This window comes from Triticum dicoccoides, chromosome 2B (genome assembly GCF_002162155.2).
Source record: "Triticum dicoccoides isolate Atlit2015 ecotype Zavitan chromosome 2B, WEW_v2.0, whole genome shotgun sequence".
Taxonomy (NCBI): Eukaryota; Viridiplantae; Streptophyta; class Magnoliopsida; order Poales; family Poaceae; genus Triticum; species Triticum dicoccoides.
The window spans coordinates 748559440-748586193 of NC_041383.1; the positions used below are offsets into that span (position 1 = coordinate 748559440).

The following is a 26754-nucleotide window of genomic DNA, read 5'->3' on the forward strand; positions in this document are numbered from 1 at the left end:
AACCTCCAGATTTCTTGGCCCCTCTTATTGTAAAGGATATGATTATTAATTAAATAAAGTCGCTAAAGTTCAAAAAAACAACCTAAAACACATGTAGGAGACTAGCCACCTTTTGAAATCATGAGGCAAATGAACTACCGGCCAACTGCGTGTGCGGGCGCTGTGTTCCACTTCCAAAAAATCATTTTTCTTTTATTTTGAAGCTAACTTAATATCCTAGAGTGCTGGGAAACATGCAACACTATCAAAGATCTAGTATAGGGGTAGAATATAAGGCTCTTGCATAGGGGAAAACTCAGCTCAAAAAGTAAGTGGGGGCACAATTGTCGGGCTAACTAGGACCTAGGTGGTAAAACATTGTGCTATTAAGCTAGAAAATGTAGAAATTCATTGGGGCCTAGGCCCCTGGTTGGCCCAACATAGGTTGAGCTTGCTTACGACAGTATCTCAGAGCCCTAGGACGAGGAGGAGGACCTCAAAGAGGGATGTGACACCCGCGAGAATCACCGTGATCGACATCAAAGCACAGAGCTTTCTCTCGCTAACTCGTAAGCACCACAACAAGGCACCTAGGCCACCAAGTCCACCCTGAGGGAAGGCCTGCAATGACAAAGTCAAGACCTCCAAATCCAGTTCTTAGCTACACCACTATCGTCAGCAGTGACCTGGACAGGACCAGCCACCACCCCCGCCACCTGCACAACTAAGGAAAATAGCCACATCCGCCGCCATGATGCTCGCAGGAGAGCCGGTTGTGCAACCTGATGTCCAGTGCTGCCAACCCGACGTTCGAAACCACCCTTACCTGCTTCCTACCGGAAGGTGGACTGCTGACATGCAGTGTGTCACCCCCACACCGAGTGAGCCCTCCATGCAAGCCCTCGGAGTCGGACCGACTGCAGTGACATCTTGCACTTATGTAAAGGTGCGGGAAGAGGAGCCGGATGAACGAGGAAAAAGTGAGGAAGGAAGAGGAAGGAGTACCTTGCAACCACGAGTCAGGCGTCGACAATGACGGCGAGGGGGGGCGGGTAGAGCTGTGGTGGCGGCGGTGGGGAAACCATGTTCCCTCGAGCGGCTACACACACACACACACACAGAGAGAGAGAGAGAGAGAGAGAGAGAGGAGGGAGGGAGGGAGAGCAACGACTAGTCAAAGCCGTGCTTACCCATGCGGAACCACGTCATATTCGTCGAGGGAAGAAAGATGTCTTGTGTGAATGGTTGAGGCTGCAAGATGTCTTGTTAGGGAGGTCGAATAGCCGAGGGACCAAAAGTAAACTTTTCTCAATAAACTATAATAATATCTCTTTGGTTCTTTGTTTCGAACAAAAATATAAGCACATGTGTCAAGTCTAGAACTTGAACCCTAATGGCTTGGTTCCACCACAAAAAATCTAACCAACTGAGTTACGCTCAATTCACAATATCTTCCTGGTTCGCAGATACAATACTAGTACGTGGCAAGACCACATCAAGTCAACTCTATGCGGAGCAATTTATTTCGTTCACATATTCGACGGTTGACACGATTAATTAGTGTATATATCCTCTCGAAACAAGCTAATGTATCCTATGAACAGCATCTCGTCGATCGTGCCATCCATCCATCTCCAAAGAAAAAAAATGCATCCAAATGAGCTGCGAGTCTAATCTAAACACCAAGTCACCTCGTAATTAACCTCGTCCATGATTGCTTACAATCATCGCATGAAATGGACAGCTTGTATAAATGCTCACAAGGTCTCAGATGACTAGCTACGCGCCTAGCCCTGGCTTGTACCTGGCCACCAATCCAATGAACACCACTGTCGCGGTCGTGTCGCTCCTGTTTCTTCAGCTCCTAGTGACAGCACTGGCCGCTCCGATCGCCTTGCCTGGCTGCCCGGAGACCTGCGGCGACATCACCGTCCCTTACCCATTTGGCACCCGCGAAGGCTGCTTCCGCCAGGGCTTCGACCTCACATGCGACGAGACGCGCCATCCACCGAAGCTGTCACTGGGCGGTGACCATGGCGCGGAGGTGGTCGGCATCTCGCTGCCGGACGGCACGGTGCGGATCCGCACAAGGATTCTCGACACGAGCTCCCTCCAGCAGCTCAACGGCACGTGGTCCGCCGGCATGCGGCCCGGCGGGCCCCTGGCGTTGTCGGCCAGGCACAACCGCTTCGTCGCCATGGGATGCAACCTCCTCGCCAACCTCGTGGCGCACGACACGTTATACTCCGCCAGCGACCGCATCGGCGTCTGCGCGGCGCTCTGCGTGTCCCTCTCCGCGCTGCCGCCGCCGAGGGACGCCTCCTCCGCCTCCTGCTCCGGCGTCGGCTGCTGCCAGACGCCCGTCGCGCGGGGCCTCTCGTCCTACACCATCCAGCTCAACGACCTAGCCCAGCGGCCTGCCGCTGCCGCTGCCTCCCCACTACTAGTGCACGCGGCAGCGTTCATCGCTGACCAGAGGTGGTTCAGGGGCCAGCAGGACGCGCTGAAGAAGAACTTCCTCGACGATCCGCGGAGGCTGGTCGATTCGACGGTGGTTCCAACGGTGTTGGAATGGTCGCTCCACGTGGACGCCGATCAGGATATGTTCCTGTATGATCCCGGTGTCTCCGAGTGGAAGAGATGCATCAGCGTGAACAGCGTCATTGTCGATGCCGTCAATGGATATGCTTTCATCAGAGCACGGTGCAACTGCTCAAGAGGTTACGAGGGGAACCCCTACATCGCCGATGGATGCCAAGGTACCCTGTTTTTCTGCCAATATTACTGTAAATGCTACAAACTGAAGAAAAAATCATGGTACTTTTTCCCCATAAATAAAAAAGTGAAGACAAAAATATCGTAGTACTTAACTGACTAGTTAGAAATTAACATCGGATAAAAAAAACTGAAACAATAATGGTCAGTTATAAAACTAAAATTTACGCCAATATTATGGGTTTGACAGCAGTGGTGGATCCAGTGGTGCCGTGCCCCCTCAAAAAATGCAAAACTATTTTTTTATCTCACACTGGTTAGTCTAATCATGTGTGTATTATAGGGTTAGAATGACACTGACAATGTTTTAGGGTTATATGCATGGCATTTCTATTGTGAGAGATAAGGTTGTTGGCACCCCTGTGGTCAAGCCTAGGTCCGCCACTGTTTGACAGATTCAGGAAAAGAACAAGGTTCTTGTATAATTTCATACTCCATATATGTCTGAAATATGGTGCGTATTAGATTTTCAAATGAAACCTTGTAAACTTTGACCAAATTTGTGGAGAACTTATTAACATCCAGAATACGAAAACAACACCATTAGATTCATCATGACATATATTTTCATATTATATAAATCGTCTTATCTATAAACTTGATCAAAGTTTAGGAAATTTGAACTTTTGCGAAAACCAATGCACACTATATTAAAGGAAAAAGTATATTTTTAATCTATCAGCCAAATGTGCACAAGTATGGCTAACTCTATTTTCTTTAATTCCACATAATCTAGCCATCCCAATATGTGAACTAAGATCTTGTTAAACGAAACAGACAATCAAACCGTTCGTTGCGGTTCATTGGACACCCAATGGTTGAAATTCCCAGGAAATGAGATGCATATGAATGGATTACATGGGAATTTGGAGGACCCAATCCAATGATCCAAAGGGCTTCAATAGGAACGGGTTCTTGGGATTGAAATCATCCAAAATTTATAAAAAAAAATCTTTCAAACCAAAGAGGCCCTTAGACACAACCGTTGGCAAGAAAATCTAGAACATGGCGGCAATTTGCCGTATGAAGAACCGACAATCCCAGGAGACCAAAACACCAGACTCCCGACGCCAGCTACGATCACCCGTGATGGCCACAATAGAATCTAGATCTATATCCTTACCGGTTTAAAAAGACCCAAAGAGTCAGATCCAATTGATCTCAGCCATCAAACCATGTTAATCCGACGATCTATATTGCTTAATGGTGAGTGCTCAACATGTTTAGCGTGTGATTAATATCATACCAAATATCAATGGTTGTACTATACTCACATAATTAATTTATAATTTATATTCTGCCTAATATCAATCAGTAATTAATTTCCTTCCTATTTTCGTAATATCAACATGCATTGCACGCACGTATTTACGAGTAGTAAGAATAAACACACTCGACTTTTATTCTACATGATTTCACCTTAAATTTTCTATTAACTCCATTTTACGCCCTAGTTTCACGTTTGTGACAACTTTTACCCCATGCAACCAAAATTCTTAATTTTTACTAAATCTAAGCAAACTTTTGCAATTTTTTACCCCATCTATTTTTCTTAATTTGACAAGTCATCCCCATGTTTTAGCGCCAATTTGGCTAGCCGCGTAAAAGGGTTAATTACTTTGGTGTTTTCCGTTTAGTTTACTTTTTTTGTAGCACAAACCACACAAAATACCAGCCCGTCAGATGTGCTCCACTAGCTCAGCCTCACCGGCCTTGAGGATCGAGCCTCTTCCTCTCCCTCTTACGAGCTTCCATATCGAGGGAAGATCGAGGGCTCTTCCCTTTATACCTTGTAAATGTTCACAATATGAACAACCATAATCATTGCTAATACGAAAGAGAGCACATTTCCAATCAAGAGGCTTGATTCTCCTGCTGTTTAACACAGTAGAAAAAGAAAAGAAAATCAATTGGATAGAGAACATCACAGATCAAGATTGATCCCATTTTTTTGTTTGCGGGGGGTAAAAGGATTTTTTCCCCCAAAATTATAGACTTACAATCAAGAGGCAAGAGATCCTTGATACACCAGGGCCCTCTATGTTGTCAAATACAGTAGTGCAACATTCGGTACGACTATAACTTGCTAAACAATCTCCTACTCTATTTTATTCAGAACGAAGCTTATGTGTTTTAAACTCCCACTCACCCATCAAGGCCTTATTCTCCCAAGCTAGCTAACCATATGCAGATTAATCCAATGAATGTCTAGAAAGATTGATAAGACCATTGATGAATTTGATGGCACAAATACTAGAAGTTCTGGGTGTTGTATAACCAAAGCCACACCTTGCATCATCGCATGGATTTCCGTTTCGAATGCCTCATTGCGGTGAAACTAGTACCTGTAGGCAGTATAGATAACTCTTTTGTCATGTCATCTAAGGATCATACCGGCTCATGACGTATCGTCCGTCATCGAGAAGGAGCCATCCACCGAGAGAGTTGCCATATTTCACATGCAATGAAAAAATGAAAGCGAGAAGCAATGAGAATGGGAGATGGGAACATGGATCGAGATCAATCCCTTCATGGATCCGCTCAAGGAACTTCACAAAGCTCGGTGGAACTCAAAGACGTTTGGTCCTCCTCCTCGCAGACAAAGCTTGACGGACGGCGCTGAAATGTAGGCCCAATTGATCAGATCATAAAAATAATTAAGAGGGGTAAAAAGTTGTGCAAGTTTGCTTAAAATAAGTAGAACTTAAGATTTTTGCTAAATAAGGTAAATTCTGTCACAAACAGGAAATTAGGGGTAAAAATGGGATTCACTCTCAACTTTTTTCACTTCAACTCCATTGCTGACATATTCCCATGAACCACACACAAATCTAACATGGAAGAAACATAACTATACTCCAATGTTGACCAGTGGTTTCCTTACCTTCCAAGTTGTCCTCGAATGGCTACGGTTTCTTTAGACCCTAGGCACAGGAAACCATCATATGATATCATGTAATTATGGTTAATCGGCATTGCTTAACTGAATCATGGTCATAACATGTATTGTAATGCCTTGGATATTTGAATTTGAAGTCTTTCAGAAATGAGTAGTTATTGACAGTGCTCGGGCATATCACCCGAGACACAAAACAGCCACAGTGGGTGGTACACTAGAGTTCCACTCCATACAATTATTAGGTAAACATATTCGACCTATCCTGCCTAGTTCATGTGCTGCTGAGTACATTGTGCGCCTATATGCGCTCACGCTATGTTTTGAAAAATCACATCTTGAGCTGATGTTTGAGGTCTTCAATGATCGCTGTGCGGATATTAATAGCATCCACAAGCAACTGTGAATCCCTTTCAAAAGCAACCCGGGTGGCTCCAAGCTCAACCGCTATCGTCACTTTTGTCGCCTCGCATTGACCTCCACACCTAAGGCGTCATGGTTGTGATCCTAGCGTCCAACTCGAGCAACTATTACTTGTCCAGTGCTATCACGAGCGATCACACCCCATCCGCCATTTGAACTGCCAGGGACGAAAGCTCCGTCGAGGCTGAACTTGAGCATCTCTGTACCGGGCGGCTTCCATGCCCTAGAGGGTAGCTTCCTCTTCGGCGGTGTAAAGTCTTCCTCGTACTCCAATGCATTGCATCGGATGTGTCTAACTAGTTCTGGCACTTGCACTGGCAGCTCACCTTCACGTACTTTTTTTCTCTGGTTCCACCACTGCACACCAGAGGGTAATAATGAGGACCCATTTCTTATCATCTAATCCCCACAAAGCGTCTAGCATTGCATGCATGCCCTTGATGCATTCGAGTTGGCTACGTTCGAGCTCCAAGCCCAGCTGCCGCCACACTTCTTTAACCCACTTGCATTTTATAAAGAGGTGCCCGCCATCCTCCTCTCCTCCGCCACCTAGGAAACAACTTGATTTCTCTTGTGGTATAGTCCTTCTCACTAGGTTAGCACATAGGGCCAGGTACTCATGCCTGATTCTCCATACAAGCATCTAGAATTTCGGCGGGCACGGTAGCTTCCATATGCGCTTCCAAGTCAGATCTTCGGTTCTTTCTAGTTGGCCGGCTCCAGAAGAGCTTGAACTCGGTGCTCCGTTCTTTTCATGTTTAGTTAACTCGACCTGAAGTTTGTAGGCACTCTTCATCGAGTGGTTACCCTTGCTATCAAAAAGCCACGTTATGAAGTCATCCACCCCTCCCTCAGCGGGATGCTTAGTACATGGCGAGCGTCTTTTGCACATAAAGTATCCTTGACAAGGCGTTCATCCCAGCCGCTTGTAATTGGGCATATCAGTTCGAAAACATGAGTTAGCAAGCTGGTTCCTTTAGGTTTCATTACCCGTCTTGACCAGGGTCTTGGTATCCACGGGTCCAACCAGATGTTCACTCTTGTGTCGCCGCCAATTCTCCATATGTAACCTTGCTTCACAGATCCAGCCCATTCAGAATGTTTCGCCATGAGTAAGAAATGCCATCGCGAGCTTCAGCCTCAACAACACTACAATGGGGAAAGTATCAAGCCTTCGAAACTCTTGCACACAGGCTGGTTGGATTTTGAAGGAGCCTCCATCGTTGCCTCGACAACATGGCCAAGTTAAACATATGAATATCCCGAAATCCCAATTCACCCATCTCCTTGTGTTGCTATAACTTCCCCGGCTAATCCAATGCATTGCATTTTGCTTGTCTTGTTGGCTCCACCAAAACTTACCAAGGAGAGTGTTTTCTTCTGCACAAAATGTTTTTGTTAGGTCGAAGCACGACATAGCAAATGTGGGAATGGCTTGTTTCACGGCCTTCACCAAAGCGTCCTTACTCTCCTTAGCAAGAAGTTTCCCCTGCCAACCATACACACAGCCACACATGTTGCGTTTGATATAGTTGAAAGCCCTCCTTTTAGAGCGACCCACATGGACATGCTGGCCTAGGTATTTCTCATTCCAATTTTTTTAAGTATTCCCAACGTACTCACAATAGGATTTCTGACAGTATCACAAGGGTTGGGGCTGAACATAACAACAGACTTTATATTTGCTCAAAAGAAAGACATAGTATATTTTTATGGTAGTATTCCAAGTTGAAAACCGTTGATTCGAAGGTTACTATAATTTGCACTTTGTTCCCAAAACTGCACCCGCGCCCACCCTAGCATATCATTTTTTTTAGAAGGGCCCTAGCGCATCCTATCTGTCGCTCTCTGCAAAATTGTATTGAGAAATTGCATAGGGGGAATCAAACGAATGAGCAGACTGGTCTGGCCCATTTAGCAGTAGCTAGTGTACACAATGTTATAGATTTTTTCAGTCTGATTTTTCCCTTTTCTATTTTTGTTGTTTTCTTTTTCGGTTTTCTTCCTTCTCTTGATTTTTTTAATTCCTTCTATAAGAATGTCATAAAGTACAAAAAAATAAAATTTTAAAAGTTGTTCAAAACATTTCAAAAGATGTTTGGAATTTTACAAAATGTTTCTGAATTTAAAAAGTAAATCACGTTTTCACAAAATTTATGCTTTCAAAAAATTTACCTTTTTGAAAATTGTGTTTAAAGACTGATCACATTTATAAAATCATAAAATGTTAAAAAATATTGAAAATGTTCATGTTTTACAATATATGTTCAAAAGAGTTTTAACTTTTTTCGTGCTTTTTGTGAAATATCTTTACTTTCAGAAATATTGAAAAACATATGTGTTTTTAAAGAACAAAATTAGAAAATTGATTAAAAACCAAACCAATCAGGAAAACCACACTAGAAAACAAAACAAACAGGAAAAAAAGAATTATTGTACAGTAGCTTTGTCGCTACTATCAAATGTGTCGGCCCAATCGAGGGCTCGCTGTGCAGCAGCCCTCCTATTTGACCCAATAGGAGGCCCTTGGTGATCAGGAGGAACTAATCAGCGAGTGCTCTCCTTCGGGAGCCTCCGCAAGGGTCACTTTTAGTGGGTTGGGAGCGCGTCAATTGGTGCGTTCTTAGTTGCCGCCATGTGTCGTGCTCTGTGTGCTTCCTTTGGATTTTTTTTTCTGTACGCGGTTTTGGCTTTTAGATGTTTTTTCAGCTTTTCATTTTCCCTCCGGTTATTTTAGGTTTAGGAAACACTCAATTTTTTTGCATGAAAAAATGTGTTTTTTTTTGCGAGAGGCATAGGTTTACTTTTCATGGAGGCAGGGATTTGCTTTGTCGTGCATCTGGGAAAAGGAAAAAAAACTATTTTCAACTTTTTCCTTCCTCGAGAGACTCAGAATTTTTTTCTCGTGGAGGCACAGATTTGCTTCTGCGAGAGACATAGTTGTGCCTCTTCGGAAAGTAAAAAAATAAGCATTTATTCGCCTAGTTTTTTTTGTGAATAAAGTTCATTCTAACCTATCAACATGAGATCTAATTTTGAAGGTATCAGCGCGGGGAATCCAACGGTGAAAATGGTTCGAGATTTGGATGCACAGTTTAAGATAAAACATTTTGAATAAATGAATCTACGAAAAAGGAAAAACTCCAGGCTGTGACAAATGGCGCATATGCAGTGCGCCACTTGTCGCAACTGGGATACATGAGTGATCTTTGCGATAAGTACTTCTTAATTAATGATTACGCTGGTGATTGCCCCTCTTTGTAGAAATTTCTAATATTTTTAAAACATTTTAACTTAAGTAGGCTAGGCTTTTAGGTCATCTGAATTCCATTCTCGATTAAGTAAATGGGTTGTGGCCTCTTAACCAACCGAAATGGTAAAGGCATGTACAATTGTTGATAAGATAGTCTTATCTTAAACCTTGCATGTAATTTAGAGATGACAATAAAACATGTCTACAATGAGTTATATCTTAGCCTTCTTTAAGATTACTAGATATTCCTAAAAACATGGTGAGACATAAGAAAGGCAAGTCATTTCTTACAGATTCTCTCTCCTCCATCTCAGCATTTATCCTATATGGCACATCCAAGATAGCACCATTATACATGTCTTAAGTATAGGTGTGTGTGCTAAAAAAGCAGAGGTGTGATGGCTCATGTAATACGACCAGAAAACACCACGGGTCCGATAGATTACCGCTTAGGGCCTGGTTGGCGGCAAGGCGCCTCAGGAGTGGGGACTGGTAGCGCGGGAGAAGGGTGTGGGCACTCAAACGTCTGGCAGGCGGCGCACCTCTATAGAGGTTCGTGCACTCGGAGGGAGGCAACCTTGTTTTAACTTCTTCCCGGGGGCTTAACCAATGGTGAACCACGAGCAAATGGTTAGCGACTTGATGTAAAGATGAGCTGTTTGACAAAATGCTCAAGAGAGTCCCCGCCGAGACCAGGGTCGGTCACTTCTTTCCAACGATCCACTAGAACACGTCAGTTGATCCGAGGCGTTATGGTAGAGGCATTTTCTAAAACGCCTTATTACTTGTTGTCTTGAGACATTTTGGGAAATCGCCTCACAAGGGCAGAGTATTTGGGGTGTTTTGGGGAATCGCCTCGAAACCCAGGTGCATCGGCAGCGAAATTTCAAAATGCCATAGTTTAGTTCTACATACATAGGCGAATTAGCATAAACGCCGTGAATTAGACCATTTTCATGGCATTTTGTTGAACGCCCTGCCCGTATTAGACCGCGTTTCCAGGCCAAATGCCCCGCTATAGAACTCGGCAGCAGCGGCGGAAATCCTCACTAACTGAAGCGCTTCAAGGATTTTGTTCGGAACACCAATGATGCATTGGCGCCGTACAATCAAAGATTCATTGCCTGGTCGGGTAGGAATAGAGAAAATATGTTGACGATGCAGCCTCGCCGGAGTTGGGAGGGGAAATACAGGAAATTTGCCTAGTCACTTGCCGAAAACAAAATTAAATGGGAGTGTCATCTGATCTAGAATAGGCGCAACTAATGGTGCATGCCTCATCAAGTTTCATTAAATGGAATTGATGAATTTTGGCGGTTGCGTTGAATCTTCTAAATTTGGATGTTTTCCCTCGCCAGGTTGAGTGTACAGGCAATGTTGGAGTGGTTGGATTAATTGGCAATGAGGACATGTCGACATCGTTTGTCATGCCAAAATCTTCTAAATTTGGATGTTTAAGCTTGAAAATGATTGCTATTACTTTTTCGGAGATTATAAAAAAAGGATGGTATAGCTGTTCTCTAGGATACGAGGGCAACCCATATATTACTGATGGGTGCCAAGTTATGTGTTAGTAGGTAGTTCCTTACATATTTGCAGTAGTTATATCGTTACAAGAGAACATATGTGTCCTATCTTAGTTTATTTTTCCATTTGATATATAAAGCCTCCTACGTTCCAACAGTGTATTTTTCCCTTCAGATATCAACGAGTGCCTACAACCAGAAGTTTATCCCTGCAATGGTACCTGTATCAATATGCAAGGGACATACCGATGCTCAGCAAAGAAAAGCATCATTAACTTAGCAGGTACAAAAAAACACTAAATACAGGGCTTCGTTGGTGATAAGTGCAAAGAGAAAATTTCATGTTTTGTTCATCAATTATTGTGAGTTTAGATTTTTCTCCCTGAAATAAAATACTGATAAGTATTGCTAGAAAGTTTGATTTTTTTAATACTACTACTGCTAGGACCTACCTGCTTGATCCTTCAGTTATAATTATCTCTAATGCTAACTCAAAGCATTAGTAGTATTGTAGATCATTCAGACATGGATAACAAAGGAAATAAAAAAACGCGTGTAAAGTACTTCCAATATCAATGGTCTAGTAGATATTCTTATTACAAGAAAACTTTTTCATGGAATATTTGAGAAGTCTGAAATAGATTTAATGTAGTAGCTTGACTTCTTGAAGTGAACACAACAAATATTGTTCTCAATCTTACGTTTGTTTTCTGCAGGTCCATTTACCATAACAGCAATTGCTGTTGGTTTTGGCCTACTGTTTTCACTCCTAGGTGTTTCCCAAGTCATGAAAAAACTCAAGAAACGAAGAGCCAAGAAGTTTAGACAAAAGTTCTTTAGGAAAAACCATGGATTGCTTCTGCAACAGTTGATCTCTTCAAACAAAGATATAGCCGAAAAGACGAAGATTTTCAGCTTACACGAGCTAGAGCAAGCAACCAACAAATTTGACCATAGTCGGATCCTTGGTGGCGGTGGGCATGGCACGGTGTATAAAGGCATCTTATCTGATCAACGTGTCGTGGCCATCAAGAAGGCCAAAAATGTCGTGCAGAGGGAAATTGACGAGTTTATAAATGAGGTTGTCATACTTTCACAGACAAACCATAGGAATGTGGTGAAGCTCTTTGGTTGCTGCCTCGAGACAGAAGTTCCTCTACTAGTTTATGAGTTCATATCAAATGGAACTCTCTCGTCTTATCTCCATGGCCAACTTGAGAACCATTTATCATGGAAAGATCGATTGAGGATTGCATTGGAAACTGCCAAGGCTATTTCATATCTACACTCAGCTGCTTCCATATCAGTATACCATAGAGATATCAAATCTGCCAATATACTACTTACTGATACTTTAACAGCAAAAGTATCGGATTTTGGAGCTTCGAGGTCAATTGCAATAGATGAAACAGGAATACTTACAGTCGTCCAAGGAACCTATGGTTACCTTGATCCTGAATACTACTACACTAGTCGACTAACGGAGAAGAGTGATGTTTATAGCTTTGGTGTCATCTTAGCAGAGCTACTAACGGGGGTTACACTGGTTTTTTCTTCTCATTCATCGGAAGCCACAAGCCTAGCATCACACTTTGTATCACTAATGAGAGACAATCGTCTGTTAGCTTTTCTAGATACACAAATTGTTCTTGAAGGAGTAGTTGAAGATGTTGAGGTGGTTGCAAGACTTGCACATGCATGCTTAAGCTTAAAAGGGGAAGAAAGACCTACAATGAGGGAAGTTGAAACAATACTTGAAGATGTGCAGAGCTCAAATATCCATCACAATTCTCAGACAATAAGAGTGAGCCAGAGTCCTCTGAAAGACCAGCCATGGAAGGGGAACAATGGTGGCGAAGGAACTAGAGTATATAGCTTGGAAAAGGAGTTCATCCATTCATTGGAAATTCCAAGATGAGTTTGCTTGCAAGGCAAATTGTTGTAGTTATTATTAAGAGTTATGGTACCATAATGTGGAATGTATGTTATGTGCTATAAGCCTATAACCATATGTGTATTGCCTATGCTAGTAGGTGATGTAGAACCAAATATGTGAAAGTAAATAAAGTTAATTCATCTGCAATTTATACGTAACATATAGTTTGTCTCACTGAATATTAGAAGTTTGCAATAAAAATATGTTGACAGGTCCAGGAATGTACACACTGTAAATAGTTCCCATTCAAGCACCAAATTAGCAACATGCATGTTACCTCATACCACTGAAAATGAAAAGACAATGCTTTATTGCAAAAATTTACGTTGACGCTTTGTCGAAATACTTGTATTAACTTAGCTAGAAATACACCGGGCACACACAATATACATGGTCAACATCAAACGTGACCAGCCTCATTGAGATAATATCACGACGTTTTGATTGACAAACCTAACAAAAAACATGTAAATCATAAAGAGAGAATGCCATTTGTATTTAATATATGTACTAATTTTAGATTTAGTTTTAAAAGGGCATCAATTTTGGTTACAAATGCTTACAGGTCAAAATAGTTGGAGATATTATGTTTGCATAGGGCATGAATTAGTACATCCAATTCGAAAAGTATTTTAAAAATGGACAACATCACCACTCCATCCAGGTGTGGAAAATTTGAAAGAGAAAATTTAGCTAACCAACGAGCACTAAAATCTCACCAATTGAGCCGATTAATTACCTGTTCTCTGAACCTTCATCCACCATGTTGTCCCTAGTTTAATAAGTCTCTAAACGAATCTTCTATAATTTCAAGTTTGGATGTGTAAAAATTAAGTAAATAATTTATGATAGTTATGTTCGTAAAGAATATTGATGATTTAATAAATATTTCTAAATGAATATTATTTTGAGAACAATTTAACTTTTATAGAGATAATAACAATTTTACCTTAATTTTGTTGGGGTGCACTAGCCCTAGCAGTAGTGCACCGCTAGGGTGATACTCGTGGATCCCTATAGCAAGCTACATGTGGATCCTCTCCCACCAAAAAATAATTTAATATTATGTGGACATGTAAATCCACATATCTTTACCTAATAATAAAGCAAATATGTATTCTTAGTCCGTCGTGACATTTTGCAAAAAAGTACCTCGCTATTCTAAAAATCAACCCGCAATACATATTTCCTGGTGTGTGGGCTGCGCATTGTTTCTATTTTTTTGTTTATCCCTTGCATGGGCCACTGGGCCTGCTATGTTCTACTTTTTGTGCCCTTGACTACACATGTCAAGAGAAAGACCCGATAATTGAGGACATGAGCGCCCCAATAAAAGAAGGTTGGCTCTAATTAAAAAAATGGATTCAATTGCCAGAAATAAAGGAGCCTCCATTCAATGGAATTGTGGGTTGTCATGGCGCTAATTGATTCCCTAATAATTATCGTGGGCTTTGATTATCCAGGATTCTGGGAAACAAAAAATCAAATGCCGAAATTAAAGGAGGGACATGCATGCCTCCATTAAATGAAATTCCGGACTGTCATGCCCGTCAATTGACACCTAATTAAAATGGGACTAATAAAGGAGAAGATGTTGCACACCATATACATATTAAAGATAAAGTAAAAAATAAAAGGCATACAAACATGTCCACACCCGAAATTTGGAAATATCTAAAGTTGAAACCCGTGTAAAGGCACCTCCAACTCTGTGCATCAATTTCTTCATAATCTCTTCTCCATCTATATCTCTACTCTCTACTACTTAAAAAGAACATAAAGTTCCCATTTCACCTTTTTTTCGTCCACTCTTTCCTTCTCCTCTTTGACCTTTTCCTTACATCTATGATTTTTCTCCCATCCATTCTACCTAAAATAGGATCAATTGTTTCATTTTTTATTAACTTACTGAAAGATCGAGGATGTCGCCTAGAGGGGGGGAGGGGGGTGAATAGGCGCTTTAAAATAATTACGGTTTAGGCTTGAACAAATGCGGAATAAACCTAGCGGTTAATTTGTCAAGCACAAAACCTACAACAACTAGGCTCACCTATGTGCACCAACAACTTATGCTAAGCAAGATAAGCAACTATGTGATAGCAAGATATATGACAAAGAACAATATGGCTATCACAAAGTAAAGTTCATAAGTAAAGGGGCTCGGGTGAGAGATAACCGAGGCACGCGGAGACGACGATGTATCCCGAAGTTCACACCCTTGCGGATGCTAATCTCCGTTTGGTGCGGTGTGGAGGCACAATGCTCCCCAAGAAGCCACTAGGGCCACCGTAATCTCCTCACGCCCTCGCACAATGCAAGATGTCGTGATTCCACTAAGGGACCCTTGAGGGCGGTCACCGAACCCGTACAAATGGCGACCCTTGGGGGCGGTCACCGAACCCGTACACTTTGGCAACCCTTGGGGGCGGTCACCGGTACCCGTCAAATTGCTCGGGGCGATCTCCACAACCTAATTAGAGACCCCGACACTTGCCCAGAGCTTTACACCACAATGATTGAGCTCCGAACACCACCAACCGTCTAGGGCGCCCAAGCACCAAGAAGAACAAGCTCAAGGGCACCAAGCACCCAAGAGTAATAAGCTTCTCAACTTGTAACTTCCACGTATCACGTGGAGAACTCAAACCGATGCACCAAATGCAATGGCTAGGGCACACGGAGTGCCCAAATCCTTCTCTCTCAAATCCCACCGAAGCAACTAATGCTAGGGAGGAAAATGAGAGGAAGAACAAGAAGGAGAACACCAAGAACTCCAAGATCAAGATCCAAGGGGTTCCCCTCACATAGAGGAGAAAGTGATTGGTGAAAATGTGGATTTAGATCTCCTCTCTCTTTTCCCTCAAAAGCTAGCAAGAATCCATGGAGGGATTGAGAGTAAGCAAGCTCGAAGAAGGTCAACAATGGATAAAGAACACGAGCTAAAAGGATAGATTTCATTGGGGAAGAAGACCCCCTTTTATAGGAGGTGGAAAATCCAACCGTTACCCCACTGTACATCCCCGCACAGAGCGGTACTACTGCTAGGGCAGGGCGGTACTACCGCGCTGACGAGGAAGACAGTGCCCTGGCCCAAGAGCGGTACTACCGCGGGAGTAAGAGCGGTACTACCGCTTGGGGCGGTACTACCGCCACTACTACCGCTCCTAGTACCGCAAAACCCGACACGAAAAACATCAGTCTCGAATCGAGGCGGTAGTAGCTCGGAACCACTGCGGTACTACGGCCGAAGACCACAAGCGGTACTACCGCTCGGGGAGCGGTACTACCGCTCTGGGAGCGGTACTACCGCTTGAGTGCTTCGGCGGTACTACCGCTGTGGACCGCGGTACTACCGCTGGCGCCACCCTTAAGCCACTACCGCGAAAACAAAGAATACTCCAAGGAAACCAGAACTGCCATAACTTCTGCAAATGAGCTCCGAATTGAGCAAACTCAAGCTTGTTTGAAACAAGACAACGAGTAGCATCAAAACAGCTACCCTCCAACATCATGCTTAGCAAACAAAGGAGTGACACCTCCAACAGAGAAGAACCGGCATACCCTCCAACATCGAAAACATCATAGAAGATGCACGTGAACTCCGTTTTCGATGAACTCGAGCTTGTCATGAACATGACCAAAAGCTCCAAATCTCACAAGGAGAAGAACCAAATAAGAACCAGTAAAGATGATGCAAGTATGCAATGGTTTGATCTCTCTACGACGATACGATCAAGCAACTCATCGAGAGCCCCCCTTGATAGTACGGCAATCGATCCTATAACCCGGTCTCCCACAACTACCGTGAGACCGGTAAAATAGAAAACCTATCAAGGGCAAACCTTTGCCTTGCACATGATCCACTTGAGCTAGATGATGACGATCTTCTCCTCCTCAAGATGGACCACCTTTCTTGATTGCGTTGGCTCGATGAAGACTAGTAGATTGCTCCCCCATACTCCACTATGGGTGAGCCACTCTTCTGCACATCTTCACAAGTCCATTGTCGCCACAATGGACGGCAAGCTTCAAGCATATGATCTCTTCGTGATGATCCTACTTGTACTTGCACACCGCAACCTAACCCCACAAAGAACTCTCACGAAGACCATGGGTTAGTACACAAAGCGTAATTGACCATGCTTACCATACCATGGGATCACTTGATCTCTCTCAGTACATCTTCTATGCTTTGTGTGTTGATCAACTTGATTCATTCTTTGACTTAGTCTTGATCAACCTTGAATCTTTCCAACTCTCTTCATTCGGACGATGTCTTGAAGGTGAACATGAATGATCACACACTCTTCTTCTTCAAGTCACGCTTGCTATAAGCTCAATACTCATAAGACCAATCTTTGGATAATTCCTTAATAGCACCTTGGTCATCACAAACTCTCCTTGAAACCAACAAATGGACTCCAAGAAAAGCCTATGGACAAACCCTTCAAATATAACTCAAGGCAACCATTAATCCATAGAGATTGTCATCAATTACCAAAACCAAACATGGGGCACCGCATGTTCTTTCACTTACCGAAATAAAAACATATTTTATTTGGTAAGTCATTAAATTCTTACCAAATAAGTGCTTACACTAAAATGGTAGGTAAATCATGGCGATTGCATAAAGAAAACTTGCTAAGATTTTAGCACATCAATCTCTACTACTACTGAAAAAGAACATAAGTTTCCCACTTCACCTCTTTTTCGTCCAACCTTCCTTGTATATGTTCCGCTCTTTCCATCTCCACTCTTTCTATCTCCTCTTTTATTTTTTTCTCTCATCTCTGATTTTTCTCCCATCCATCCTCCCTAAAATAGAACCAATTGTATCATGTTTTATTGACTTACCAAAATAAAAACATATTTTTTTGGTAAGTCATTAAATTTATATCAAATAAGTGCTTAACAATAAAATGACAGATAAATCATGGCGATTGCATACAAAAATTTGCTAATATTTTAGCGCGTCAATATAATAATGAACGCGCCGTCACGGGCTAATCTACTAGAATGTTTATACTCCCGTTGCAACGCACGGGCAATTGTCTAGTGAGATATTAAATTGATAAAAACAGGTACTACATTTGATCATAGCCAAAAGACCGAGAAAGGTATGACTTGTCGTGAAGGCTTGCTCCTTCTTTTGTATCCTTCCCCACCGACTCTTCTTTCATATCCAGGCAATGTGGTACTAATCAGAACTTAAGACACTATATTTTAGAAACTACCAGGAGTTGGCCGTATCCTATGTGCTAGGCAAGTCGACAGGGCCGTGCTTCCACTTTGAGTTTTGAGTTTTTGACAGACCGCCCAATTCCGTAACGTGTAGCGCGGCACAAATTAGGCCCAGCTCGTTGGCAAATTCTTCGAACTTTCAGCACACTAATTGAAAGATCTGATTCGCCTCGAAGAAAATTAAAAATCAGATCATCAAACTTATATAGTGCACAAAATCGAGTAAGATGCATCCACACTCAAGCAGCTTCATGTGATCTTATTATTCCTTGTTTGTTATCATTGTATTTGTAGTACTGCAACCGTTGGAAGCAGAACTCATCCTCACACACACAACATGACAGTTGACATGATCACCATAGTGAGAAGCCTGGCACAGTTGACTCTACTTCAGTTGGCCTTCCTGCAGTTCACCCTGACCTGCCCGCTCGACCCGGTGAGCACGCCGATGCCGCCCATCTTCACCATGGCGTCGCGGAAGTCGTCGAAGAAGCCGGCGCCCATGCCGGATGCGTAGGCGGTGGTCTGCGCGTCGGCCGAGCCGCCGCCGCTGAACAGCTGCTGGTCCGAGTGCAGCAGGCCCTTGTTCCGCAGGAGGTTCTTGTAGTAGAAGTTGTCGAACACGTAGGACGTGGAGGGGTCCAGCGGCGAGGTGTTGTCGTCGCCGGTGCCGTCCGTGGATGGGCACCTCGGCTTCAGCGACGTGGCGAGCGTCGCGTCGAGGCTGGGCGCGGTCTCGTTATAGAGGCGGCCGCGGAAGTTGACGCACCGGGCCTGTCCGATGGTGTGCGCGCCGGAGAGCGCCACCATGTCCTTCTGGGTGAGGCCCTTGGTTGAGAATGCCTTGGTCAGGGCGCCGAGGTCGGAGGTCGGCGCCGGGAGGTCGCTGTTCGCGGCGTCCTGGCTCGTCGTCGTCCCGTCCCTTCTTCCTAGCTCCACGTCCCAGGTTGGCCCGCCCAGCTGCAGTTGATCGGAGTTCATAACAGAATTAAGCAAGTACGTAGTCTTGAGTTTTGATCTGAATTCTGAAGCTTGTATGGTGCTGCTTACCGCGACAACGGAGTCGCGAGCGGCGACGGCGAGGATGTCGGCGCAGGACACCACCTTGGCGCATGATTTCTCGAGCTGCGCCTTGATGTCGTCGACCAGCTCGAAGCCGCGAAGGGAGTTCTTGTTAGGCACCGCATTCTTCTCGCCGGTGGCGCCATCGAGCAGCACCGACCCGTCACAGCCCTGTACAAGTCCACCGGTCAATGGTTAGTCCTGCCGAAAAGAGAAATCGTATGAAGGTGACGAGCGTATGAAGACGACACTTGCATTGACGAAGCAGTCGTGGAAATGGAGGCGGAGCAGGGAGGCGCCCATGCGGGATTCCTTCGAGACGGCGGCTCTCACGGCGTCCTCGATGATGTCCAGAGCGTCGGGGCAGGTTTCGTCGTAGAATTCAGCGGAAAGATCCGCTGTAACAAGAGCCGCGGCGAAGAAGAGCAACGCCATGATGCCGTAGGAACCGAAGACATGCTTGGATGATGTCATCGACATTGATGATGCCTAGAGCTAGCTACGTACACTACACAAGAGAAGTTTCTGACTTGAGTATGTAGTGTGTGCCGGCTAGGATAGCTAATTAGCTACGTGCACCGAGGTATTTATAGGGGATATTTCCGGTTATGTTGCTGACTCGCTGTACCCAATTAACAGAGGTGGCACCACCAGCCAAATGATATTCTACCGTACCGTGCATGCATTCGTCGTTCGTTGCTTTGGGATTCATACTATGTTTTCTGGAATTTTGCAATGTTTGTTTGTTTTTGCAGTATTGCATAATTTATGTTACGTTAGTTTTTCTAAGGAAAAAATAGCATGGTAGTATGACAAAATAGCGCAGTCCTTAAAATTCAATTTAGCGAAGCTATATCACGCTATAATGAATGATTTTACCCTAATTTTATTTAGCGAGACGTTGCTCAGAACGCTATAGTGCGCTATTTTTTTAGTGACCTTTTCTTGCTTTAAAATGCATCATAAGGTTTCATTGCGTACCAACGAATATGAGTGAACTTGTTTCTGTGTGGATTTGCTGGTACCCAACAAACCGCTATGATACATTTTAAAACAAAAAAAGTAACAAAAACATGATTTTATACACGAGACAACCATTGTCAAAACCAAGAAACGTAATATGAGCCTTAAACAACATCGGACGGTGGATATCATGTGCATGATAAAAACCCCACTCTCGGTGCCACCATTCCTATTTCCTTGGTAAAAAGATAGGAATGGTGGCACTTATATGTCTGTCTCCACTTTTATTAAGATTGCTTGAGTTTGATTGAATGATTACATAGAGACCATATCTACGATAAGGGACAGTTCCATCATCTCTTCATTCATTATCTGCTACATACTCCAACATTGAACATCGGGAGTAGATAACCACCTGATTCGATGAACTAAGAGACGACGCCAACATTGAACATCGGGGGCAACCTAATAGCTTAATTGGTGTCCCAGATCAAAATCAATAGAGAATCAGCAACTTGAAGTTTGGATAAACCATTGCTTTCTCCGGTGTCTACAATACTTATGCCTCATTTCACTCATATAGTACTAATTTCACTTTTACCAGATCGAAAAAATTTATGCTGAAAAGAAAAATATATCGATCGGCATTCCAACTCGGGACACGATTCCAAAAGCCACAATTAACATGTAGCCATGTGGGTCAGGTTCGCACTATGGAGTTTAATGTTGGACTTAGCGACAACACTAAAAATCAATGAAGCAATAACCTCACAAATTATACTAACCTTCATTTACTCTTAAGCCCAGGTGTGAATATCGCCGCAGCTGGCCATACCTAGCTAACCTGACCTAGGTCAACAAATTAGGCCGGTGGCATGTTTGCCTTAAGCAGTACTACTAGTACTTTGTTAGTGACAGTGAACTTTGACTCTAAGCAAAGAAAAGGGTATATACTTAATTTGGATTTTGGAATCCATGCATGGATGGGGATCTCCCAAACTTTGTGGTTTTTTTCAGCATTGTCGTCAATGCTGCTTCTTTGTCTTGGCTCTTCACCTCTCTGCGACGTAGAATAATTTCCATCTTGTTCTTTGGAAGAAAAAGGGTATGTTTTTCATATTAATTTGTTCCACTTCCGTATCTTTTGTAATTTAACAACTTGCATCGTCCATCTGTGGAATAAAACAAGTATTAATGCTAAAGCTTGTGTGATTAAATATTGGATTAGGCAGTTCGAAGAAAGGATTAGGCGGGTGAAAAGTCTTGACGTAGAGCTGTCCTAGCACTGATCACGGCGGTGTCTGGCGTGGCACACAGACAGTGCTTGCCAAACTTCTGCCTCTATTGTACTACTACTGTTTTTGCGACTGCTCCAAGAGTTAAACAACACAAAAGAAGGTTGTCGCGCATGCCGTCGCCAGTGGCTCGCGCATGATCATGACAAGCTCTACTGGTTTATACTCCAGTGGTGAATGATTGTAAAGAGCAGGCCAGTTGCCGGAGTAGTCAAACCACTTGAAATTAGTTAATTAGTCGTCTCCCTTCAACACTCATCCACACAACGTCATGGCTTTGGACTCTCTAGTGTAGAAGTCTCTTGATCAATGATGGTAAACTTTGGATAAGAGTCTAGAAGATTAACATACCAATCTGTTATATAGACTCACTTTAGGGAGAAGCACATCGGCTCACTAGCTCATAGTTACCTATCGGATGGCACCGGATCAATATGTCAAGCGGAGTATAAAGGGCGGTAAAAAAGCAGTTCAACGTTAGAGAGAACAACCGAAGAACTAAGCACTAATGCTGCTTCGTCTTGAGGCTGGAACTCACCGAGACAAAGTTGTGCACTACCCAGTGATCCGGTATCCTAGTTAGACAATTGTGGCATAATATGAGCTAGAGAACTGAGCTTTTGATCGGTTAAGCAAGTTGATATTAGGTGGGTTGGTGTGGGTTCAGAGTGGTCAGGCGGCCGGCACTGCATCCATCCATTTTCTGCGCCTGCAATGCACTTTTGACGTCCGGCCCGGCGACTAGTACGTGCAATGCTAGGCACTCCAGTGCAGCGTGTCCAGCGATTTCACCGAGCAATATTGCAGTGTGTCCGGAGATACGATTGTTGTTGCAACACCCATCCGCCACAGGTTACAGCCGCCAACGAGATTTTGTGGCGCAACACCGACCGTATGCTAAAACAACCTCGACAAGATCTCTGTAGTTGCAGCACTGACCGTAGGCAACCTGCAACACTGGCGTTGCTGCAACTACCCCTCCTGCAGCTCCGATCGTGCTTGGAGTCGGCTGCGAGATGCCGGTTGGGATGTTGAGCAACGTGAAAACTCTTGCATAAATTAGTATACCTTAATATAAATTAGCAAAAGAGTATGTGCATTGAAACGAGAGAAAAAAATCACATGCCTCTAACCCAATAACTATGAGTCAAGACCTCAATAGGTCCACGTTTTTTGTTATAAAACTCTTGAATAAATTAGTAGTATATTTTAATATAAAATTAATTTAAAATGGTCACTATAGAAAACTAAATTACTCAAGATTCGAAATGTAAGATTAATTTACAATTTGTGATAACTTTGATTATATTTATTTACAAAATTATATTTGATGTTTCAGTAAATATCTACAATTCAGCTTTTCTTTGGTTGGGGTGCATCAGACCCTAGCAATAGTGCAACGCTAAGACGACGCGCAAGGACCCATGTAGCAAGCTACATATGCAGATCCCCCCTCCCACTGATGTCTTTGAACTACCAAACGACCAATGCCTCCGTCAGAACAAGGCATGGACGTGCCGCTATCACCTCTCCTATACCGAAGCCGACCTGACCTTGCGAATGACAGCCGGGAAATCTTTGGGCGTGCCCCGGAGCCGCAGTCGTCGTTGTTGAACTCTTGAACTGATATGAACAACCTAAACCAAATCTCACTGTCATGCACGCATGTCGAGTAACCCTAACCTCACTGCCTGAGGAGACGGCAGTAAGCTACACCGAAGCTTCGTCTAATCCGTCCCGAAGAACGAAGTGGAGGAGGATCAGAACGCGAAAGACTGACTCATGAAGCCTCACCATCTGCCCCAGCACTGCTCTTGCGAGGACTAAAATCATATTCCATCTACTAGTCAGAGTCGAGGCACCAGGATTCCCCTCCCCGCCACTGGTCGCCAGAGCGGCAGGTAGAGGTAGGCGAATCCACTGGTTCAAAGATGAAGATCAAGGGAAGGAGGACTTTGTCCTAATCACCTTGCGAGGGGGGGGGGGATACTACTTGAGATATACTTGCAAAACTTTATGTATAAAAAATAAATATAATTCCATGCACCATATACAATATAAAAAAGGTTTGTATGTATGAATATTGAGGTTATGACTCATGAATTGTTTAAAGAGAGAACATTATTTCTTTTATTAATTAAATTATATGTGTGCTCTCACTTGTTAAATTAAAATCAATTTCTCACTAAATGACATGGCAATAAAATGATACATGTTATTTTGTGCAAGTTCTAATTGGTCGTTTAGTCATCTTAATATATTTTATAGAAAATAGAATAAATATTTAACCAAAAATCTACTGACAAAGTGCAGTGTTTTTTTTTCATTTCACTCCTATCAATTCACAAATAACTACTACGTCTTAAATATTACGCAATAATTTTGTTTAGTTTTTCTTTTTCAATTATTTGTTTGATTGATCCATAGTAATTTTGGATTATCATGTTCTCTTGCATGTATTATTATTTATTTAGTAAGTTTGATGTCGAGCAGCTTGGTACTTAAGCCACTAGGTTGAAATCTTAAAACTAAAAAAATGTATTTGTTAATGAATTCTATTACTCCTGAATATTTTCAACACATTGTAGAGTTTGGAGTTTGAATTACCAAATTTATAGTGTATATTTTCACACTTTTTTGTATTTTTTTGCCTATGTTAGGTGGAAATCAAGGTATAAAGAAAAATTTCAATTAGAAACACCATGATCTCGCATGCTTACATTTATGGAAAGTTTAGTGGGGAGGCTCACATTGATCTACAGAAAGAAAAGAGTATCACAAGTTTCCCATTCTATGTAAGCAATGTATAATTATGACATGATTATTTTTCTGCTGTATATATATTGTTCAACCCCTCAAATAAATATTTTAGTGAAAGACCTAGAGTGCAGTAGTATCTAGCTAGGTCACTATATCTTAACACCCCCCCTCCCTTTATGAATTTGAATTTTAACCCCCAAAAAATCAAGTCACACCCTCTAGCGCAAAAAATAGCACTCACCTTTGACTATTTGAAGTACATGAATTTGTATTTGTATGTGCCATTATGCATCGATGTTAACTTTTTAGGTGTGTGATGCTAGTCATAGTGAGAGTAACTTAGTTAGTAACATAACACATCTCAAGATAAATTTGCTGTGACATGTAGTTAATAAGGAGAGAGATGCTTGTGGTAACATAATATGTTACCGTAACGTAACACACCCCAAGGCAAAATGAGTCTGCATCTAAATAAATGAAGGCTTGCATGTTACCACACATATGTACTAAGCAGGTAGTAATATAGACTAGTAACACTGTGACCAACCAAGTGTCCAGTTTAGTTGCATTTATCCACTATTCTGCACTTGAAACGCGGAGGAAGAGAGGGAGGAGGTGTATCTACGGATTGCGCCATGTTACATTTTATTTTGTCATTTAGCATTTATTATGGAACATTCATGTTGTGTTTGCCCCTAGGTAGATTGTGACACAAATATTTTTTGCAGGGAGATTATGATACAATTTGTAGGGACCTAAACCTCCCTTTAGTCTCAACTTCAGGTGTGAATAGCGTCACAGCTGTCCACACCCAGCTAGCCTGACCAAGGTCAAAAAATTTGGCCGGCAGCATGTGTGCCTTAAGCTGCACTACTACTCTATGCAGTGATGTGGAACTTTTACTCTAAGCAAAGAAAAGCATGTACGTACTTAATTTGGCTTTAGAATCCGTGAATGGACGCATATATATGGTTGCGGATCTCCCAAACTTCGTGGCTTTATCTGGCCTGCTTGTTGCATTCGTCAATGTTGTTTCTTTATATTCGATTCTTCAGTCTTCACTTGTCCACCATGCGCGGAAAAAGTTGGATCTTGTTGCCTGGATACAAACGGTATGTTTTCCATATTATTAGTTTGTTCCACTTCCACCCCACCTTTTGTGATTTAATTATTTGCATTGTCAATCGGTGGAATCACACCAAGTTGAATAGCAAAGCTTTTGTGATCAAATTTTGGATTAGGCACCCCTTTTGAAAAAATATACTATTGGATTGGACAGTTTCAAAGAAGGATTGGGCGGTTGAAAGGTCTTGACCTAGGGCTGTCCTAGCACGGATCACGCCGATGTCTGCCGTGGCACACATGCTCCGCTCGCCAAACTTTTTGGCCTTTTTAGTAATACTGCTCCAAGAGTTAAACAACACGAGGTTTAGCTCCACCACAGCTATCAACGTCGTCGTGCATGCCAACGCTAGTGGCGCGTGCATGATCACGACAAGCTCCGGTATATGATCAACGCTAGTGGAGTATTTTATACTTCAGTGGTGGATGATCGTATGGTATGAGTTGCAAAAAGAGCCGGCCAGATTGCCGGATTAATCAAACCACTTGGGAATTAGTCTGGCTAATTTCTGCCTTCAACTCCCATGCACACTACGTCATGGTCACACACTCACACAACTTTGACTCTTTGATGTACCAGTCTCTTGATCAGTGATGGTAAACTTTGGATAAGAGTATAAGATATATCAGTCTGTTTTGTGGCTTTGGGTACAGAAACTACCCGTGTATATAGTTCACTAGCTCAGAGCTAGTTGTCGGATGGCACCAGATCGATCAAGATGTCGAGCGGAGTATCAATGGGCGGTAAAAAGCAGTTCAAAGTGCAGTACTTCCACGGGAGTATTAACGAGCATAATAATATACTGGAACTTACCAATGTCAAGAACTAATTGAGTAGTGCAGTGGTGCAGGTTTGCTTCGTGTTGAGGCTGGAATTTACCGAAGCAAAGTTGTGCACTACCTAGTGATCTACTCCCTCCGTAAACTAATATAAGAGCGTTTAGAATACTAAAGTAGTAATCTAAATGCTCTTATATTAGTTTACAGAGCAAGTAGATAAGAACGACAAAACGTGCCCAAGTGCGCCGGCAAATCAAGATGACAGTGCGCACAGATGCATCCGGTATCCTATAACTGGACAATTGTGGCATAGTATGAGCTAGAGAACTGAGCTTTCGGTTGCAACAATATTGGTTGGGTTGGTGCAGGTTTGGAGTGGTCAGGTCAGTAGTGCATGCACTTCTGCGCCTGCACTTTTGACATCTGGACCGGCGACAAGTGACCGCATGCTGGGCCACTCCAGTACGCACTAGTACCTACTAGTGTGTGGTGGACTCGCGGGAGACTTGGGTTGTGAGTGGCTCGGTGCAGTACACAAGTTTCTCGTTTAGATTGCATTCGTACTACCTCGGTGTTTGATCTTTTGTGAAAGTTTAACTAGATCTGATCCTGGTTCAAGAAAATAATAATTTAGAATCTGACCCTTTTCCTACCGCCAGGGTCGATGGTGGTAGGGTATATAACAGCCTACCGTCGAGGCCCCTGGCGGTAGGCAACTTGTGCATGTCAAGGCAGTGCAACCC

General features: G+C 43.0%; 2 protein-coding genes, 1 non-coding gene and 1 pseudogene across 3 annotated transcripts; 1 reads left to right on the forward strand and 3 right to left on the reverse strand.

The window, feature by feature from the left end:
* The first annotated feature begins 1750 nt into the window (after nt 1-1750).
* On the forward strand, nt 1751-12770 carry LOC119361315 (wall-associated receptor kinase 2-like). The gene is made up of 3 exons (XM_037626587.1): nt 1751-2738; nt 11028-11135; nt 11569-12770. Exons 1-3 carry the CDS (start codon nt 1751-1753, stop codon nt 12768-12770), a joined length of 2298 nt encoding a protein of 765 aa, XP_037482484.1.
* A 977-nt stretch (nt 12771-13747) lies between these two features.
* On the reverse strand, nt 13748-13902 carry LOC119266138 (annotated as a pseudogene).
* Nucleotides 13903-17713: 3811 nt separating this feature from the next.
* LOC119266139 lies at nt 17714-17909 on the reverse strand. Its single transcript, XR_005131878.1, has one exon. It is a non-coding gene; the product is annotated as a U2 spliceosomal RNA (small nuclear RNA).
* Nucleotides 17910-18252: 343 nt separating this feature from the next.
* On the reverse strand, nt 18253-19631 carry LOC119368580 (peroxidase 2-like). Its single transcript, XM_037633800.1, has 3 exons — nt 19347-19631; nt 19080-19262; nt 18253-18989 (listed from the first exon to the last, which is right to left on the reverse strand). The coding sequence occupies exons 1-3, from the start codon at nt 19569-19571 to the stop codon at nt 18420-18422; spliced, it is 978 nt and encodes a 325-aa protein (XP_037489697.1). The 5' UTR covers nt 19572-19631; the 3' UTR covers nt 18253-18419.
* Nucleotides 19632-26754: the final 7123 nt, after the last annotated feature.